General features: G+C 38.4%; 2 protein-coding genes across 5 annotated transcripts in view; one reads left to right on the top strand and one right to left on the bottom strand.

The window, feature by feature from the left end:
* ABCG5 (ATP binding cassette subfamily G member 5) overlaps positions 1-3,044 on the top strand; it is a 42,044-nt gene extending 39,000 nt beyond the window's left edge. For both annotated transcript variants that reach the window (XM_081591957.1, XM_081591958.1), the window contains 2 exons: positions 1,663-1,775; positions 2,595-3,044. In XM_081591957.1, coding sequence (XP_081448083.1) covers positions 1,663-1,775; positions 2,595-2,788 — 307 coding nt within the window. In that variant the 3' untranslated portion in view covers positions 2,789-3,044. The remainder of the gene's footprint in view (positions 1-1,662; positions 1,776-2,594) is intronic.
* A 1,818-nt stretch (positions 3,045-4,862) lies between these two features.
* DYNC2LI1 (dynein cytoplasmic 2 light intermediate chain 1) overlaps positions 4,863-19,596 on the bottom strand; it is a 47,477-nt gene continuing 32,743 nt past the window's right edge. For 2 of the 3 annotated variants that reach the window (XM_081591964.1, XM_081591962.1), the window contains 3 exons: positions 19,291-19,388; positions 18,561-18,653; positions 13,018-13,314 (listed from right to left, as the gene is read on the bottom strand). In XM_081591964.1, the coding sequence (XP_081448090.1) occupies positions 13,252-13,314; positions 18,561-18,653; positions 19,291-19,388 (254 nt within the window). In that variant the 3' untranslated portion in view covers positions 13,018-13,251. Of the gene's footprint in view, positions 4,911-13,017; positions 13,315-18,560; positions 18,654-19,290; positions 19,389-19,596 lie in introns of those variants that run through there. The other variant, XM_081591963.1, reaches the window with a different exon arrangement.

Below are 19,596 nucleotides of genomic sequence, written 5' to 3' on the forward strand. Positions count from 1 at the left end.
GTTGCAGTCTTCTTTAGATAGACTGTCAGCATCTTGAGGGCAGCAGCTGTATCTCATTCATCATTACAGCTTCTCTCAGTGGCTGGCCCAAGGCCTTTAACCAATTAGGTTTGCAAAAATATATTTGGACTGAGTAAATAAATGAATGACCACTCTCTTCTTGGACTTACCTGTACACTGGATCAGTGACCAGATCACATTGGTTTTCTTCCCCGCTGTCAAATCACAAATGCATGTGGGGCCTTTGCATTTGCCCTGTGGGGTGCAGTACAGGACAAAGACCCACGGTTCCTATCTCCTCACACTCCAGCCAGCTGGGCAGCTGTCCTCTCCTGGCCATCATCCTGTTCCAGGCCTTTGTCATCTCACCCTTGAACTTCTGCTGTAGCCTGCTCCCTTCATTGCTGTTCCTCCTCTGTCCTTATTCTGGTCCATGCTACGTGCTGGTGCCACATTGATACTCTTAAAACACTGATTGACATGTGATCGTTTCATGGTCCTTCAATGGCAAGCCCCTACAAGGCCCTGAAAACAGCTGGTCATGGCTACCATTCTCAACTCACCTCCCATTGCTCCCAGTTCAGATCCTCTGCTCGAGCCTTTCTAGCCCATTCAGTCACACAGGCCTGTGCTCATACTGTGCTGCCGTCCTAGTGTCCTTCCTCTTCCCCAGACTCCCATCTATCCTTTCCAATTAGCCACCTCTCAATGTGGCTAAGTCAATTTCATGCCTCAGAACATTGTCAATAACTGAAAGTCAGGGATCACTTGGTGAAACCGTAAATACTAAATACAAGAATATCATGGACACTTGGTACTGTTTTTCTATACTTTCTAAGCACAAATTGTTCACCACTGTGTATTTTTATAGTCTTAAGGATATATAATCTATGTCTCCCAACTCCATTATGAGTCCTTAGGGGTAGGGTACGTCTGTTGAACTCCTTAAGCACCCTGAATTAGTGCCTTGCAAACAGAAAGAATTTAATACATATTTGTTGATTGATAGAAGCTATAGAGTGAACCAAGAAGGGCACAGGCCAGCATGAGGTTTCTCCTGAAATAGGTTTCACAGTGAGTGTCTGCTGGTTCTCTCCATCCCTTGTGTTACAGTTCAGTTCTCACTTCATACTCTAGCACGCTCAGGTCTATTTAATCACAAATATCCTCCTCTAATGTGATGTGTTACTGTTAGTTTCTTTTCTGTTTATATCAGTGGTGCCTAACAATAAAATTAAATACCAGCCCATCATCAGGGGTGTGTTAAATTAAGGTTTCTTCTATAGTGGACCACCAAGCTGTGATTAAAAATGATGCAGTGCTATGCTTACTGACTTGAAAGGATATCTGAGCTACATGTTTGTTTGAAAAAGCAGGTTAGGAAAGAGGATGAGTAGGTTGATTTCCATTTATGTAAAATGTTATAAATATAGGTATTACATATATCACCAAAATGTTAACAGCAATTATTTCTGCTGGTATTTCTCTATACTTCTTAGTGTTGTTGGAACTTTTTGTAATAAGCATAATTTTTATCATGAGAGATGAAAACCTATGTACATTCCTTTTGGGAAACATAAGGGTTGCCTTTCTTTTCATTTGGTAGGACTGTTACCAAAGCCTATTGAAGTTTATCTTTCTTTCTTTTTGCTTTTTCTTAAGAAACATACAAGAGATGCCTATTCCTTTTAAAATCCTCGGTTATTTTACATTCCAAAAATATTGCTCTGAGATTCTCGTAGTCAATGAGTTCTATGGACAGAATTTCACTTGTGGTAAGTATTCTATTTTGGAATTTATTTTTATATATTCATTTGAAAACACAATTTCTTGAGGGAATGTATTTTTTAAGTAAAAAACTATTGTAAAATGTAAAATAGATTTAAAACTTTGCTTTGAAGAGTCTAACATTTTCTCTGATTTTTAAAATAGTAAGCATTCATCAAGCTAATCACTTGTCAAAGGTCAGCAGCTTAGGGGCATTCTGATGCTTTTAGAAAATGACAGATTTAACATACACTGAAGTAAATTCTAATATATTCTGGATGGAATCAGTTCCTATACCTACTGAACAGATTGAAACAGGCTGCAGTGGCTTCCTGTTCCCCCCAAATGTACAGAGTATGCAGCTGAGTGAAGCCATTTTTGGCACAAGTCTGTTCCCTAATCCCACAAGAGGGCAGTGGGAATACAGCAAGGCCCTCCTGGCCATTGGAAACCCCAGGCCACTCTGTGAAGACAACGAAAGAACAAGGCAGAATGTCATGGTTGTTTTAAATCTCTCTAGGTGGTAACGTTAGTAACCTTGGGATACTCAATGCTAAGTGATCATAATTTTTATCAGTACTATTCATTCATTTGGGTAATGAATATATACCCAAAATGGGAACAAACTCATTTCCACCTTCAAGGCTCCCAACACTCACTATTGCTTCATCTAATAATGAATTCTGGGCTCTCTAAAAAGTCCTGTATCTTTATGAAGAAGGGTACTTAGCAGAATACTAAGCATTTAATGGGCATTTGGTAAACACATGTGGATTAAATTATCTTGGAAGTACCATATCTGACACTGTCAATCTTTTCCCTGGCAGGCCACTCAAATGCTTCTGTGTCAACTAACCCAATGTGTACCATCACTCAAGGAGCTCAGTTCATTGAGAGAAACTGCCCAGGTGCAACATCCAGATTCACAGCAAATTTTCTCATTTTGTATTCATTTATCCCAGCTCTTGTCATCCTAGGAATAATTGTTTTTAAAATAAGGGATTATCTCATTAGCAGATAGTAAAGGACACTGCTACGAAATGGAACTTAAGCTCCTAGATATACATGACTCCTTTGAATTTCTGAAGTAAGAATGCCACATGATTCTCAGTAGTACGTTGTAAGTCTTTTAACCATTAAGACTCCATCTGTGCCCATTGGATCCATGCAGGCCTGCAATGCTATTCCAACTTGGAGGGACATGTGTTATTTGGAAATTGTGATGGAGCAGGTTCAAAGATGTAAATAATAATTCATAAAGTTATGGGAGACTAGTGTGACTGTTTGTCTTTGTTCTAGACACAGAAAAAATAGGTCAAAGATTATGCTTACATTTGATAAAGGACTTGGTAAAAAAGAAAATATTTGAATATTATCAGCTGTAAGTAACAGAAAAAGAGTTGTTTCACTGAAGCAAAGCATCACACAGAATTGGGTAAAAATGGTTTCATTATCATTTCAAAACCCATATTTATGTGTCCAAGTCCAGATAAGTTACCTAGTCACATGGAGAGGATGTTGGATAGATGGTGAGTGAAGACCCCTGACACAGAGCATCCACTGATTTTATTGAGGGTTAAAAATGAAAAATGGCAGGAATAGGCTGAACTGAAAACAGCACACTAGACAAAAATAGTTTGCTATTTTTCACTGTCAACTTAGGTTACTTACAAAATTAAATGTTACTAGATAAAGTGTATGCATGAACTGAGAAATGACCTTTTTAAGGTTAGAGAGCAGCTGTTATTTAAAGTCCACATAAGAAAAAAAAAAAATTAAGTCCACATAGAAAAGATGCTCAACTGACGCAACATTTACACTAAGAAGAGCAGAGTTTCGTGCTGGGAATTCATGTTCTTGAATTAAAAGAATGCTGATCAGTACATATTTTTAAGGATCAAATTTTGTATATAGATTATTAAAAGTGGGTTCTGGACTAAATGATGGATTATCTTTCTGATCTTCAAATAATTCATGTACAAGTCTGAAATGAAACTGTCTCCATGTTACCATGGTAACTTTGAATGAGACTATCTTAGAGAGCACATGAACTTGTTCAGTTACTGTGACCTAACTTGTAAAGAATGATAAATTATAGTATTTGAAATATCTCACATTATAGTGAGAAAGATCATTTTATTAAGGAAACCATGGTAAAATTCTGTTTCTCAGAACAGTATTCAAGAATCTGGAGACACTGGTAAATTACCAAAATAGTATTGTCAGTTTTTATAAAAGGTCTTTGACACTGATGATTATGGTATAATAGTTACACAATGCCTTACAGATTATATATGTCACATCAGTTATAGACAGTTCTGGAGATGATAATCTATTAAAGCAGTTCAAAGAGAGTCCCACGGGAACCTCTTCTGAAATCACTGATTTCAACTTACTAAAGATATGGGTGTACAATCTAAGTGGAAACATTTTTCTACTATTCATATGCAGATGGAATTTCATTCTAGTTCAGAAACATTTGGAAAACTGACATAGCACGTGACTTCCAGCTGTTAAATGTTAGTGACACTATCTTAGAAAAACACAGTGACTTTCAACATGTGATGGTTGCTCAAGCTAAAAATGGACAGTGATGTGTAAGAAAATCAAATCATACAAAATCCTGTTTCCACCAAGTCAGTGATATTTCTGAGATCCTAACATTCAGTGTTAAAGGGAGCTCTTTCTTTGCAGTACTCAAGAAAGATGCCTGTCTGTTTCTATGACTGTAGTTCCTTGGAGACATGGGGAAAATTCTGTTTTCCGGAGGACTGCAACCATATGCACTGACTGTCACTAGTTTAAGAACTTATATTTCATTGCTATAACAGGGTAGTTTGCTGTCCACTCCGATACCACTCATCAATCTTTGTGTTCTTAAGGTTAGTAAATGCTTATTTAAAGCTGGGTGCATGGCATAGTAAAGTTAACATATTTTATAGCGGAAATGGAAGAACATGGGATAACTTACTTTCCTGTTTGATGACAGCAGTTATGCTTACTCCAACTGAACTTGGCTAGCAGATACGTCTCCAGAAATTAGAAGGCTTCTTAAAGCCTATCCTACCTTGGAAATGATCTTGGTTATTACCAACTCATACAGTTTTGGTCTGCTGATTGATAGAGTATTTCCTTAAATTTGTCTGTTCTTCAAAAAGTTGTACTCTAAGTATGTCAGAATCACCAGTGGTACTGATGAAAAATGCAGATTACTAAACCTCATTCCAGACCCACTGATTGAGGATCTCTGGCTGTGGGGATTCAGGAATGTATTTTCTTTTTTTTAAAAAAAAAGATGTATTTCACTTTTTTGGCTGTGGTGGGTCTTCGTTGCTGCATATGGGCTTTCTCTAGCTGTGGTGAGCAGGGGCTACTCTTCATTGTGGTGTGCGGGCTTCTCATTGCGGAGCAGGGGCTCTAGGGCATGTGGGCTCAGTAGTTGTGGCACACAGGTTTAGTTGCTCTGCAGCATGTGGGATCTTGAACCTATATCCCTTGCATTGTATGGCAAATTCTTAACCACTGCCCTACCAGGGAAGCCCTTTTTTTTTTTTTTTAACTGAAGTATAGTTGACTTACAGTGTTGTTAGTTTCTGTTGTACAGCAAAGTGATTGAGTTGTGTGTGTGTATATATACATATATATATTAGATACAGTATATCACAAGATACTGAATATAGTTCCCTGTACTATACAGTAGGACTTTGTTTTTTATCCATTCTATATATACCAGTTTGCACCTGCTAACCCCAAACTCCCAGTCCACCCCTCCCCTACTGCCCTTTCCCCCTTGGCAACTACCAGTCTATTCTCTATGTTCCTGAGTCTGTTTCTGTTTCATAGATAGGTTCATTTGTGTCATATTTTAGATTCTACATATAAGTGATATCATATGGTATTTGTCTTTCTCTTTCTGACTTGCTCCACTTAGTATGATAATCTCTAGTTGCATCCATGTTGCTGTAAATGGCATTATTTTATTCTTTTTTATGGCTGAGTAGTATTCCATTGTATATATGTGCCAATTCTTCTTTATCCATTCGTTGTCACTGGATGTTTAGGCCATTTCTGTATCTTAGTTATTGTGAATATTGCTGCTGTGAACATCGGGCTGCATGTGTCTTCCTAATTATAGTTTTGTCTGGGAATATGCTCAGGAGTGGGATTGCTAAATCATACGGGAATTCTGTTTTCAGTTTTCTGAGGAACCTCCATGCTGTTCTCCACAATGGCTGCACCAACTTACAGTCCCACCAACAGTGTAGGAAGGTTCCCTTTTCTCCACACCCACTCCAGCATTTGTTATTTGTAGGCTTTTTAATGATGGTCATTCTGATCAGTGTGAAATGTTACTTCATTGTTTTTATTTGCATTTCTCTAAAAATTAGCAGTATTGAACATCTATTATTTGTACTATTGAGCATCTTATAAACAGCTGTGAAAAGAGAAGCGAAAAGCAAAGGAGAAAAGGACAGAGAGACCCATTTGAATGCAGAGTTCAAAACAATAGCAACGAGAGATAAGAAAGCCTTCCTCAGTGATCAGTGCAAAGAAATAGAGGAAAACAATAGAATGGGGAAGACTAGAGGTCTCTTCAAGAAAATTAGAGATACCAAGGGAACATCTCATGCAAAGATGGGCTCACTAAAAGACAGAAATGGTATGGACCTAACAGAAGCAGAAGATATTAAGAAGAGGTGACAAGAATACACAGAAGAACTGTACAGAAAAGATCTTCATGACCCAGATAATCACGATGGTGTGATCACTCACCTAGAGCCAGACATCCTGGAATGTGAAGACAAGTGGGCCTTAGGAAGCATCACTATGAACAAAGCTGGTGGAGGCAATGGAATTCTAGTTGAGCTATTTCAAATCCTAAAAGATGATGCTGTGAAAGTGCTGCACTCAATATGCCAGCAAATTTGGAAAACTCAGTAGTGGCCACAGGACTGGAAAAGGTCAGTTTACATTCCAATCCCAAAGAAAGGCAATGCCAAAGAATGCTCACACTATCACACAATGCACTCATCTCACATGCTAGTAAAGTAATGCTCAAAATTCTCCAAGCCAGGCTTCAACAGTACATGAACTGTGAACTTCCAGATGTTCAAGCTGGATTTAGAAAAGGCAGAGGAACCAGAGATCAAATTGCCAACATCCGTTGGATCACTGAAAAAGCAAGAGAGTTCCAGAAAAACATCTACTTCTGCTTTATTGGCTATGCCAAAGCCTTTGACCGTGTGGATCACAACACTATGGAAAATTCTGAAAGAGATGGGAATACCAAACCACCTGACCTGCTTCCTGAGAAATCTGTGTGCAGGTCAAGAGGCAACAGTTAGAACTGGACATGGAACAACAGACTGTTTCCAAATCAGGAAAGGAGTACATCAAGGCTGTATATTGTCACCGTGCTTATTTAACTTATATGCAGGGTGCATCATGGGAAATGCTGGGCTGGATGAAGCACAAGCTGGAATCAAGATTGCCAGGAGAAATATCAATAACCTCAGATATGCAGATGACATCACACTTATGGCAGAAAGTGAAGAAGAACTAAAGAGCCTCTTGATGAAGGCGAAAGAGAAGAGTGAAAAAGTTGGCTTGAAACTCAACATTCAGAAAACTAAGATCATGGCATCCAGTCCCATCACTTCATGCAAATAGATGGGGAAACGGTGGAAACAGTGACAGACTTTATTTTGGGGGGCTCCAAAATCACTTCAGATGGTGACTGCAGCCATGAAATTAAAAGACGCTTGCTCCTTGGAAGAAAAGTTATGACCAACCTAGACAGTGTATTAAAAAGCGGAGACATTACTTTGCCAACAAAGGTACATCTAGTCAAAGCTATGGTTTTTCCAGTGGTCATGTATGGATGTGAGAGTTGGACTATAAAGAAAACTGAGAGCTGAAGAATTGATGCTTTTGAACTGTGGTGTTGGAGAAGACTCTTGAGAGTCCCTTGGACTGCACGGAGATCTCCAACCAGTTCATCCTAAAGGAAATCAGACCTGAATCTTCACTGGAAGGACTGATGCTGAAGCTGAAACTCCAATACTTTGGCCACCTGATGCAAACAACTGACTCATTTGCAAAGATCCTGATGCTGGGAAAGATTGAAGGTGGGAGGAGAAGCGGACGACAGAGGATGAGATGGTTGGATGGCATCACCGACTCAATGGAAGTGAGTTTAAGTAAGCTTTGGGAGTTGGTGACGAACAGGGAAGCCTGGCATGCTGAGTCCATGGGGTCACAAAATGTCAGATACGACTGAGTGACTAAACTGAACTAAGCATCTATTTACGTGCCTATTTGCCATCTGTATTTCTTCTTTGGAGAGATGTCTATATTTTCTGCCCATTTTTTTGATTAGGTTGTTTTTTTGTCATTGTTCAGTTGTGTGAGTTGTTTATATATTTTGGAAATTAGGCCCTTGTTGGTCACTTCTTTTGCAAATTTTTCTCCCATCCTGTAGGCTGTTTTTACATTTTGTTTGTGGTTTCTTTTACTGTTCAAAAGCTTGTAACTCTGATTAGGTCCCATTTGTTTATTTTTGTTTTTATTTCTATTGCTTTGGGAGACTGACCTAGGAAAACGTTGGTATGATTTATGCCAGAGACTGTGTTGCCTATGATCTTTTCTAGGAGTTTTATGGTGTCATGTCTCATGTTTAAGCCGTTTTGATTTGTGTGTGTGTGTATGTGTGTGTGTGTGTGTGTGTGTGTGTGTGTGTATGGTGAGAGGGTGTGTTGTAACTACATTAATTTACATGTGGTTGTCCAACTTTCTCAACACCACTTGCTGAAGACACGGTCTTTTTCACATTGTATGGCTTCTCCTGGAAGAGAGCATGGCATTCTTGCCTGGAGAATTCCATGGAGAGAGGAGCCTGATGGGCTACAGTCCATAGGGTTGCAAAGAGTCAGACAGGACTAAAACGACTTAGCACATACACACGCCTCCTTTGTCAAAGATTAATTGGCCATAGGTGTATGGGTTTATTTCTGGGCTATTTTGTGCCAATGATCCATATTTTTGTTTTTGTGTTTCCTTTTTAATTTCTTAATGTGCTTATTTGGGTTCTCTCTCTTTTTACCTTGGCCAGCCTGGCCAGAGATGTGTTAATCTTATTATCCCTTCAGAGAACTTGCTCTTGGTTTTATCGATATTTTTTTTCTATTTATTTTTTAAAGATCTTTTATTTCCTCTCTGATCTTTATTATTTCCTACCTCTGACTTTAGGTTTTGTTTGTTCTTCCTTTTTGATTCTTTTAAATGGTAGATTAGGTTACTTGAGATTTTTCTTTTTTTTTCTTTGGAAGGCCTGTATTACTATGAACTTGTCTCTAAGAACTGTTTTTGCTGCATCCTACTGATTTTGTATGGCTATGTTTTCATTGTCATTTGTCTCAAGGTATTTTTTAATTGCTTTCATTGATGATCCATTGGTTTTTTAGTAGCATGTTGTTTAATCTCCATGTAATCTTTTTTTCTCATTTCTTTTTCTGTGGTTAATTTCTAGTTCTATGTTTTTGTGGTCAGAAAAGACACCTGAGATAATTTCTATACCCTTAAGTTTGTTGAGGCTTGTTTTGTGCCCTAATATGTGGCCAGAATACTGGAGTGGGTAGCTATTCCCTTCTCCAGGGGATCTTCCCAACCCAGGTCTCCTGCATTGCAGGTGGATTCTTTACCAGCTGAGCCACCAGGGAAGCCCAGTATGTGGTTAGTCCTAGAGAATGTTCCATGAGCACTAGAAAAGATTGTGTATTCTGTGGGGTTTTTTGGATGTAATGTCCTGATAATGTCAATTAAGTCTAACTGTTCTATTGTATCACTTATGATCTTTGTTCCTTATTCTGTCTAGAAGATCTGTCCATTGATATGAGTGAGGTGTTGAAGTGTCCTACTTATTGTATTCCTGTCTATTTCTCCCCTTATGTCTGTTAGTATTTATGTATTAGGGTACTCCTACGTTAGGTGCATCTAGGCTGACAAGTGTAAAATCCTCTTGTTGTACTGATCCTTTTATCATTGTCTAGTTCCTTCTTTTTCTTTATGGCCCTTGTTTTAAAGTCTGTTTTGCTATGGGTATTGAGACCCCTGTTTTCTTGTCATTTCCACTTGCATGAACTCTCTTCCCATCCCTTCACTTCCTATCTATGTGTGTTCGTTGCCCTAAAGTGGGACTCCTGTAGGCAGCATATCGTAGGCTCAAGTTTTTTATTCAATTTGCCACCCTGTGTCATTTGATTGAAGCATTTAGTCCATTGCCATTTAAGGTAATTATTGACACATATGTATTCAAGATATATATTTATTGCCATTTTAAACTTTATCATTGACTATATTTCTTCTTTTCCCTTTTTCCCTTTATGGTTTATTTCTTTTGTATTATACTTGTGTGCTCTTCTTTTTGGTGTTTTATGAATCTGTTGTATGTTTCTGATTTGTAGCTACCCCGTTCTTCAAGTATGTTAATCCCTTTCTATATCTACTTGCTTTGGACTGGTAGTCATAGAGACTCAAACACATTCTAGAGGAAAACAAAATTATATGTTCTTACTCTCCCTTCCCCACATTTTATGATTTTGATGTCCTCTTTTACATCTTCATGTTCATCCTTTTGCTGTTCATTGTGGTTATCATCACTTTCATAGAATTTTTTAATTGTGTACTGGATTATTGAAGTGATTTACTTTCCAACTGTGACAGATTCTTCTTTTCTATTTAGAGAAGACCTTTCAATATTTCCTTTAAGATAGGCTTAGTATTGCTGTATTCTTTTAGTTTTTGCTTGTTTGAGAAATTCTTTGTCTCCTTCTATTTTAAATAATAATCTTGCTGAACAGAGTATTCTAGGTTACAGATTTTTCCCTTTCAGTATTTTGAATGTATCTTGCCATGCCCCTCTGGCCTGCAATATTTTTTTTATTTTCAGTTGGAGGATTATTACTTTACAATATTGTGATGGTTTTTGCCATACATCATTGTGAATCAGCCATAGGTATACATATGTCCCTTCCCTCTTGAACCCTCCTCCCACCTCCCTCCCCACTCCATCCCTCTAGGTTGTCACAGAGCATGGGCTTTGGGTTTCCTGTGTCATACATCAAACTCCCACTGGCTGTTTTACACATGAAATGTATATGTTTTAATGCTATTCTCTCAAATTATCCCACCCTTTCCTTCTCCCAATGTGTCCAAAAGTCTGTTCTTTATGTCTGTGTCTCCTTTGCTGCCCTGCATGTAGGATCATAGGTACTATCTTGTCTAGATTCCATATATATGTGTTGATATACAATATTTGTCTTTCTCTAACTTACTTCACTTTGTATAATAGGCTCTAGGTTCATCCACCTCACTGGAACTGACTCAAATGTGTTCCTTTTCATAGCAAGGTAATATTCCATTGTGTATATGTACCGCAACTTCATTAACCATTCATCTATCTATGGACATCTAGGTTTCTTCTATGTCCTAGGTATTGTAAATAGTGCAGGAATGAACATTGGGGTACATGTGTCTTTTTCAATTATGGTTGCCTCAGGGTTTATGTCCAGTAGTGGGATTGCTGGGTCGTATGGTAGTTTCATTCTAGATTTTAAGAAATCTCCATACTGTACTCCACAGTGGTTGTTATCAATTTGCATTCCCACCAACAGTGAAAGAGGGTTCCCTTTTCTCCATATCCTCTCCAGCATTTATTGCTTGTAGACTTTTTGATGATGGCCATTCTGACCAGTGTGAGATAGCTCATTGTAGCTTTGATTTTGGCCTGCAATATTTCTGTACAGAAATCAGCTAATAGCCTTATAGGGGTTCCCTTGTAACTCTTTTTCTGTTTTTCTCTTGCTGCCTTTAGTATTTTCATTACCTCCGTTTTGAAATTGGTGTCTATTAGACTGCAGAGGCCTGTTTCATTATTTATTCTTTCAGGAGAATTCTCTTGGTCTTTTACCTGGGAGTGGTTCCTCTATGTCTTCATTTTACTTGTATTTCTTTTACTCTGAGTTTAGAAGAAACAATTATCTACTGTTGTCTTGAAGGGCTATTTATATGTTGGAGTGTCCTTGTCTAGCTTGTGTGGATTTACTCTATTTGGTACAAGGGCTCTTTTTAGTGTGGATGCCTGTTTGTGTCTTTCCTCAGCATGTGCTGGTTGTTATCACCTTGATAGGGAGTGTGCAGATGCAGCAGCTGGTGCCCAGTCCTGGGAGCCTTGGTGGTGTTGGTGGCTCAGATGCACCCCTGGAGCATGCAACGGGAGTGGAGGCCGGTCATGATCACTGCTAGAGTTTGCAAGGGAGGTGGTGCTGGTGGTTTGTAACCAACCCTGGAACCAGCGCAGGTGGTGTCCTGCCCTCTGTGAGTTTGTGCACAAAGAAAAAGGCTACAATGGTGGATCCCGCCCCCAAACAATGACACCTGGCCTCTAAGATGGCCTGGGCTTCCTCCATTCACACCCTCAGTTGTGGTCACACTAGATTTCAGCACCATCTCCCAGGCTGTTTCTGCACAGCCAGTCTTAGTCCTCTCTCCAGGTCTGATCTCTGAAGCCTGAGTTCTAACACCCTCCCTGCCCACAATGGCAGACCTGTGTTTCAGGTTGCCACCATGACCATCTGTACAGTTTTTCTTCTACTCTGGCTGCTGCATTCTCCTTTGAGGCTCTGAAGCTCGCCTTCTGTCCCAGCAGATCTTGCTGGTGATGGGGCTTCCCAGGGTGCAGGAACCCTTTGTCTTCCACAGCCCCCTCCCAGGGGTGCAGGTCCCATCCCGATTCCTTTCTCATTTTCTTTTTAACCTTTTTTCCTATCTGGTTACCTGGAGATTTTCTTGCTTTTTCAGCAGTCTGAGGTATTCTGCCAGTGTTCAGTAGATATTCTGTAAGAACCCTTCCACATGTAGATGTATTTTTGCATTTGTGGGAAAAGGGGAGCTTCACGTCCTACTACTCCACCATCTTAACTGCACCTCAGGTATGTGGCTTTTAGATAAATACTTCAGATGCTTCTTGTGCTTCACCATTAATTAGAGTAAAATGATGATACCTGTGAAAGTGACCCCAATTCCACTTTCCTACCAGACATAGCTGAGAATGCCTTAGAGAAGGAATGTGTCTAATATAAATGCTTAACCTTATACCTACAACTGTTACTAAATGCTCCTAATTTCATATTCCTGAAAACATAAGCAGAAACTTATAGATGCTGAACCAAGTATCCACTACTTAAAAACATGTTAAAGGTAGGTCCTGAAAGATTCTTTTTATTTAAAAAATATTGCATGTAATTATACAATTTTTTTAAGAGACTTAAAAGTATCTTAGGAATTGCACTAAGACAAAAAAATTCCACTTTTCCTTTAATAAATTACACATCTAAACTTTCCTCCCTTATTACTGTAATATTAACTAATAAAATATTACTTGTATTTGGAAAAGAAGAAATAGGTTACATTACAGTTGAATTAGGTTCAGGAGTCAAGCTCAATTTGTTTCCAAGACTTGGAAGAACTTCTTTTGTACTGTTCCAGTTCCTAAAACAAAAACATGTTTTACTAGTAAAAAACTTAAAAATTTAAACTAGGAGCCTTAAAACTGCCTTAGCATTTTTGCAGTGTAACAGTGTATCCTTTATAACAGTATTATCACTCTCAAAATTTCTTGACAACTACTTTATAAATGACTATACTCGGGATGTATTTTCTAGAAATGTAGTCTTCAGAGTTTCTATGTACTTGGAGATGAATTAAAATTTTAGACAAAATTATGTTCTAAATAGTGCATACAAATTGTCTTTCAAGTAACAAAATTAGGCATTGTTACATGCATTCCTTGGACTTCCCTGGTGACTCAGCTGGTACAGAATATGCCTGCAATGCGGGAGACTTGGGTTTAATTCCTGGATTGGGAGATCCCTTGGAAAAGGGAACAGCTACCCACTCCAGTATTCTGGCTTGAAGAATTCCATGGACTGTATAGTCCATGGAGTCACAAAGAGTCAGACATGATTGAGTGACTTTCACATTCATGCATGCTTTAAGAATATAAAAATGATCTTATTTTTAAACATTTGCTGTTCAACTCTTGTCAAATTGTGGTTGAAGTTAGCAAAGTATCAATATTTAAAATGTACATATCCTTTGACCCAGTGATTATACCTTTAGAAATTCATCATATAGCACAATAGAGAAGAGCAGAAGGATATTCATTGCATTGCTGCTGCTGCTGCTGCTGCTGCTAAGTCGCTTCAGTCGTGTCCGACTCTGTGCGACCCCATAGACAGCAGCCCACCAGGCTCCGCCGTCCCTGGGATTCTCCAGGCAAGAATACTGGAGTGGGATGCCATTTCCTTATCCAGTGCATGAAAGGGAAAAGTGAAAGTGAAGTCGCTCAGTCGTGCCCGACTATTAGTGACCCCATGGACTGTAGCCTACCAGGCTCCTCCGTCCATGGGATTTTCCAGGCAAGAGTACTGGAGTGGGGTGCCATTGCCTTCTCCGATTCACTGCACTATTGGCATGCAATTGGAAATGGCTTAGATATCTCACAGTAAGGATTGATTAAATACCTCAGTGCTCACTGACACCTGACTTTGTAGGCAGCCAACAAAAATAATAGTGTTATATGTGTCAAATGAGAAAGGCAACTAGGTGGAGAGAGGGCAGGACACTTCCATTTTCTATATTATATACTTCTATGTCTTGATTTTTTCACCATGAGTGTATGTTACTTTTATAATTCATAAAACAAAGATAAACTTTAGTGGAGGTGGGAAAACCTGCATGAGACAACTAACATGCAAAAGGGACCATCTAAGGGGATTGTCTCTTGGCTTCTTACATGTTGTTCAGTGTCTAAGTGTACAAAGTCTATCATTGTTTCAGATAAGCAGAAAGTGGTTATTCTGCAAGATAAGGCAATCCCTGCCCTTTGCCTAATGTAACTGAAGTTCATAGTTGCTAGGAAAAGAAAACTGCATTCTCATTTTCAGAAAAATGGCAGATGATCTTTCATATGTATATCCTAAGTTATTAAAATTTAAATGTTGAAAGTTTCAAAACACTATAATGACTTTGAAGAATTTTTTCCAATAGTATTAACTCCAAAGTAGTCTTTATAGCTGGTTTATTTTTAATGACATTAACTCAGTTCACCAGTTATCTTACCTGTAACATGGTTTCAAGGATTGTTAGCTCATAAAGAATACACAGTAATCAGTTATCACAAACTTTGCCTTTAATTGGAAGTGCTGAATTATTATTATTATTTTTACCAATGGTAATGGTGAGGGCATTGCTTTGAGATTCTGTGCTAGTAGTTTCTCCCTTCTGTAAGTAGTAAAGTGACAGAACTGGGCTGGTCCCCCAGCCATGCCAGAAGGAGGATGGAGAGTAACTGGTGTGATATAGAACTCACTGTGTTCACTAGATCTTTAGTACTGCTCTCACGCGACCTCAACATTATACGATGATGTTTTAAAGGAATAGCAACTAAGAGGGCTCTCTTGACACTACAGTTCTTCATGGCCACTCTAGAGAGTCACTTTAAAAGAGAAAGCAAAACCAAAAAGGGTTTCCAGCCTGCTTCTTAAAAGCTTCTAAAGTTTTCAAATATAAATATATATAATGCTTAAAACACCATTTGCAATAGAGGACAGTAAAAAACATTTCCCCCCAACATGTAAATCAATCAATGTAAATCAATCAGTGTGTGTCTGTGTTTAAATTATAGGCCTGGGGATTATAAATCAGTTGAGTTTTTTGAAAACAGGGATTCAAAATGTATATGTATGGTTGAACCAAGACCACCTTAAAAATAACTGTTTACCCCAACCTTTTCCATTTTTTTTTGCTTTAACAATAAAATATAGAAAAGAGGTAGAAGAGTTTAGCAAGTGCTTTTTATACTCAACTCCCTTAAAATCAGGAGTGCTTTAAAACTGGAAGACTTTTAAAAAATAGTAAATACCAAGGAACTATTTTCTGGTGCCCATGTGAAGTCTGACAAAAGAGAGCCAATTAGGAAAGACATTTAGTCTGCAGAAAAGGTGAAAAGGGGTCTTAAGGTTGATCCTCAAACCAGGGGGGACTAATTCCAGTCTTTGTGAGGATCTTCATGCATCAGTGGGGACTGGGAGCAAAAGGGATTCTGGACAGGGATCATAAATGACATGTTCTACTACCAAGAACTTACAGTAAGGCATTATGGACTACTGTGTCTCAGTGCCTCCCCCCTCACTGGCAGGATAATGTAACAGAAGTATGGTTTAAGTGAAGTGTGGTTTAAAGGAACACATCTTTCCTGCCTGATGATTCTACACGACTTGGGCTTTTTTGAAGGCTCAGTATTAGAGGAACTGAACGGGACTCATGAATTAGCCTCTCTATCTTAGAAGTGGCGTGCTCTGATTTCATTGCCAAAGCTTAAGGGTACTAAATTTTGGTTTGATACCTAATTATTTAAGCCACTAATAATGAGACTTGGGGATGGGAGGGAGTCAAACGGAGGATCAGGTCTGGTCTCAGGCCCAGGGCCAGCCCTCCACTCATATGCAACTGGATTTTCAGTGAAACAGGATGTCATCTTTCTTCCTAAGTACAAGAATCAGTAACTGTTTGGGTTAAAGGTATGCAGACACATAGTACACAGTATAGATGTCAAGTCTTTACCAGTTGCTTTTAGGGAGGGACATAATTTTGTGTGATTATGGAAAACCTTGAGTGAGACATTTCTTTTAGATGGATATTATTCTTTAATAGGCAAATCAAATCTAAAGATTATAATGCTATTTTCACTGAAAAATGTTAGTGTAGCAATAATCATATTAAAAGATCAAGAAGGCAGTGTTTTTAGAAAGAGCTGTAGACTAGATTTTCACCTACAGCAGATGAATTCTTTTATAGGCTATGTTAATAAAAGTGGCATTGACTATCTTGTCTATATAAAAAATGAAAATGTATTGTTAAATGTTTAGTAGGAAATAGGGGTTTTTCAAAATTAATCTACAGAGAGTTTTCTCACACATAAATCAGATTCTGTGTTTATCAGTAGACAACTGGAAACAATGTAAGGCCCTGAAACGGCTTTGGAAGAACATGAAAGGATATAAAAGTTTTGGATATTAGAATGTCAAAATTTGGAAGTGAACGTCTATAAAATAATTGAGTATCAACTGCTAATCATTAGCATGACTTTTAAAGCAGAGGTGGGTACTACATGTGCAAACTAAAATCAATTGATCTACTAAAATACCATAAATGAAACTGCTTTAGAGGCAAAATTAGGACATTATAACTTTTCAAGTGAGTCTAAAAAAATATATTGTCCAGAGAATGTGGTAATTGGTGAGGTACAAGGGAAGAATGATACAGGTATTGTGGGGCTGCTTTCCAGTTCTACTCAAAACTCATATGGTTTTAGGTCAGTTAGGGAAGATGGATTTGAATGTGAAACCTGAAGATGCTCAGAAATACTCTTGCCCTTTAATAATAAGTGTATAAAAGGGATCACTGTATAATATAAAGAGATAATCTTATCAACAATGGCAGTTAGTCACTAACTCCTAGATAAATATTAATTCAGAGATGACTTCCAACTAATCTCTATAGCCAAGCTGCAAAACACAATAAGGGTTACATGAGGTCATTTTCGTGTTCCTGCAACATGCCTCTCACTTTGCTACAGCTACAACACCCTCTAAATATTCATGACATATTTTTCAGGAGTCTTCTGTACTTAAAATGTTTTGCTTACTTATTCTAGGGCCCCAGAAGGTGAAAGGCGACTGCTGAGAAAAAGACCCTGGTCCCTGCTTACAGTGGGTGGCTGTGTTCAGCTTATCCTAGCAACAGTTACACAGCTCTACAAATCCCACCTGAGAGGTGGTCAGGGCTTTCCATTTACTGAGCTTATTTATATAAGGTTATATTCTTCACAATGACTCATTTTATCAAACTAAAAGGAGATCTGGGAAAATCTCAATATTGGATCATGATAAAAATTTACCAACTCTTACATTCTTATATCAGACTGTGTATCACAAATGATGCTATCTGGGCACATATATGGAAAGCAGTCTCCACTTTTAATCACTTTCCTGAGAGTTCCTGGGTTTTGTCAACTGTGTGCTTTCAGATTAGGCAGTCCTTAATCTTTCTGATATGAAAAAAGTATCTAAACTGCTGTGCTTAGTCACTCAGTCGTGTCCGTCTCTTTGCAACCCCATGGACTGTACCTGCCAGGCTCCTCTGTCCAGGGGGATTCTTCAGGCAAGAATACTGGAGTGAGTTGCCATGCCCTCCTTCAGGGGATCTTCCCAACCCAAGGATCGAACCCAGGTCTGCCGCATTGCAGGCAGATTCTTTATTGTCTGAGCCACCAAGAAAAGTATGGATACATCTAAATGTCCTAATAAAAAACAAAACCTTCTAAATAATCCCACAAATAAAAGAATATTATGGAAGTGTCTTCCCAACAGCGAGGTAAGAATTACTACCCGTCTTCAACATAAAGTATACTGGAAAGTCCAAAAAGCATATATGAACACTAGGTCATCTCTGGGTGGTAGAATGTTATGTGACCTTTAGTTCCTCCTTTATGCATATCAGAATTTATATATATATATATACATATACACATATATATATGCATATATATATAGTGAAGATATATAAATAATTTTGAAAGGAAAAAGTTAAGTAAATAAGTTGAGAAAAACTTATGGAATTCTAAGGATATTTCTGTGATAAACTCAAGATGAAATAAATGTTTAGGATAATACCTGATCCTTCTGAATTCTCATCTCATCAACTTCACTTTCAGCATACTGAGGGTCTTGTGCAGGGTCCTTAACATCTTTTAGTGTGTTGATACTCTGAAATCACAATTTGTTAAGTCATTTCATGCCCATAACCAAAAACCTTCAATGACCATCATCAACCTCACAAGCGAAGTTCCTGTTTCTTGGGCAGCCAGTAAAGGCTGATCTTTTGGGCCTTCATCACCGCTGAAGGCCAATTCAAATTCCCCAGGTTCTCTCTCCCTTTTGGATGCTGTTTCTCCCTTCTCTAACAACCAGAAAGAGCTCTGTTTGGAAGCAAAGTGAGAACTGTGTCTTACCCATTGTTTCAGCCCCACAGGGTCAGACATAACAGTAGATTTTAAGCAAGCGTTTAATTGATTTGAGCATGTAAGTAGAAAACAAAGTTACTATAATAGGCCTGTTTGAACATTTCCCAATAACTGATGAATAACAGCAAAAGTGAAAAAGCGCAAGTCGCTGTCATGTCCAACTCTTAGCAACCCCATGGACTATGCAGTCCATGGAATTCTCCAGGCTAGAATACTGGAGTGGGTAGCCTTTCTCTTCTCCAGGGGATCTTCCCAACCCAAGGATTGAATCCAGGTCTCCCGCATTGCAGGCGGATTCTCTACCAGCTGAGTCACAAGAGGAAGCCCAACTGTTGAATAGTGCTGAAAATTCTTGCTTTAAAAGAATGAGAAATAGATACCTTTGGTGGAAAGAGCTTTTCATACACTTTTTTCCACAGTTCCATTGGTGAACGGGCATGAAACTTTCCAATGTCATTATCAGGAAGAGGAGGAGATCCTAAAATTGGAAGTTTTAATTCAAATGACTGCATTGACTAAAACATTATAAACTATTACTATCAATAAAATAGATGATACTTAAATCTTAGATCACTCATTTCCTTTTCTATAATCACTGTTAAAATTTACCTCAGCCCAGTGTAACAAGACACTGGGACAGATTCTAGTTCCAGAGGGAGAGGAGACAGAGTAATGAGTAAATTGTA

This window comes from Giraffa tippelskirchi, chromosome 4 (genome assembly GCF_054371585.1).
Source record: "Giraffa tippelskirchi isolate mGirTip1 chromosome 4, T2T-mGirTip1v1.2.pri, whole genome shotgun sequence".
In the NCBI taxonomy this organism is placed as follows: Eukaryota; Metazoa; Chordata; class Mammalia; order Artiodactyla; family Giraffidae; genus Giraffa; species Giraffa tippelskirchi.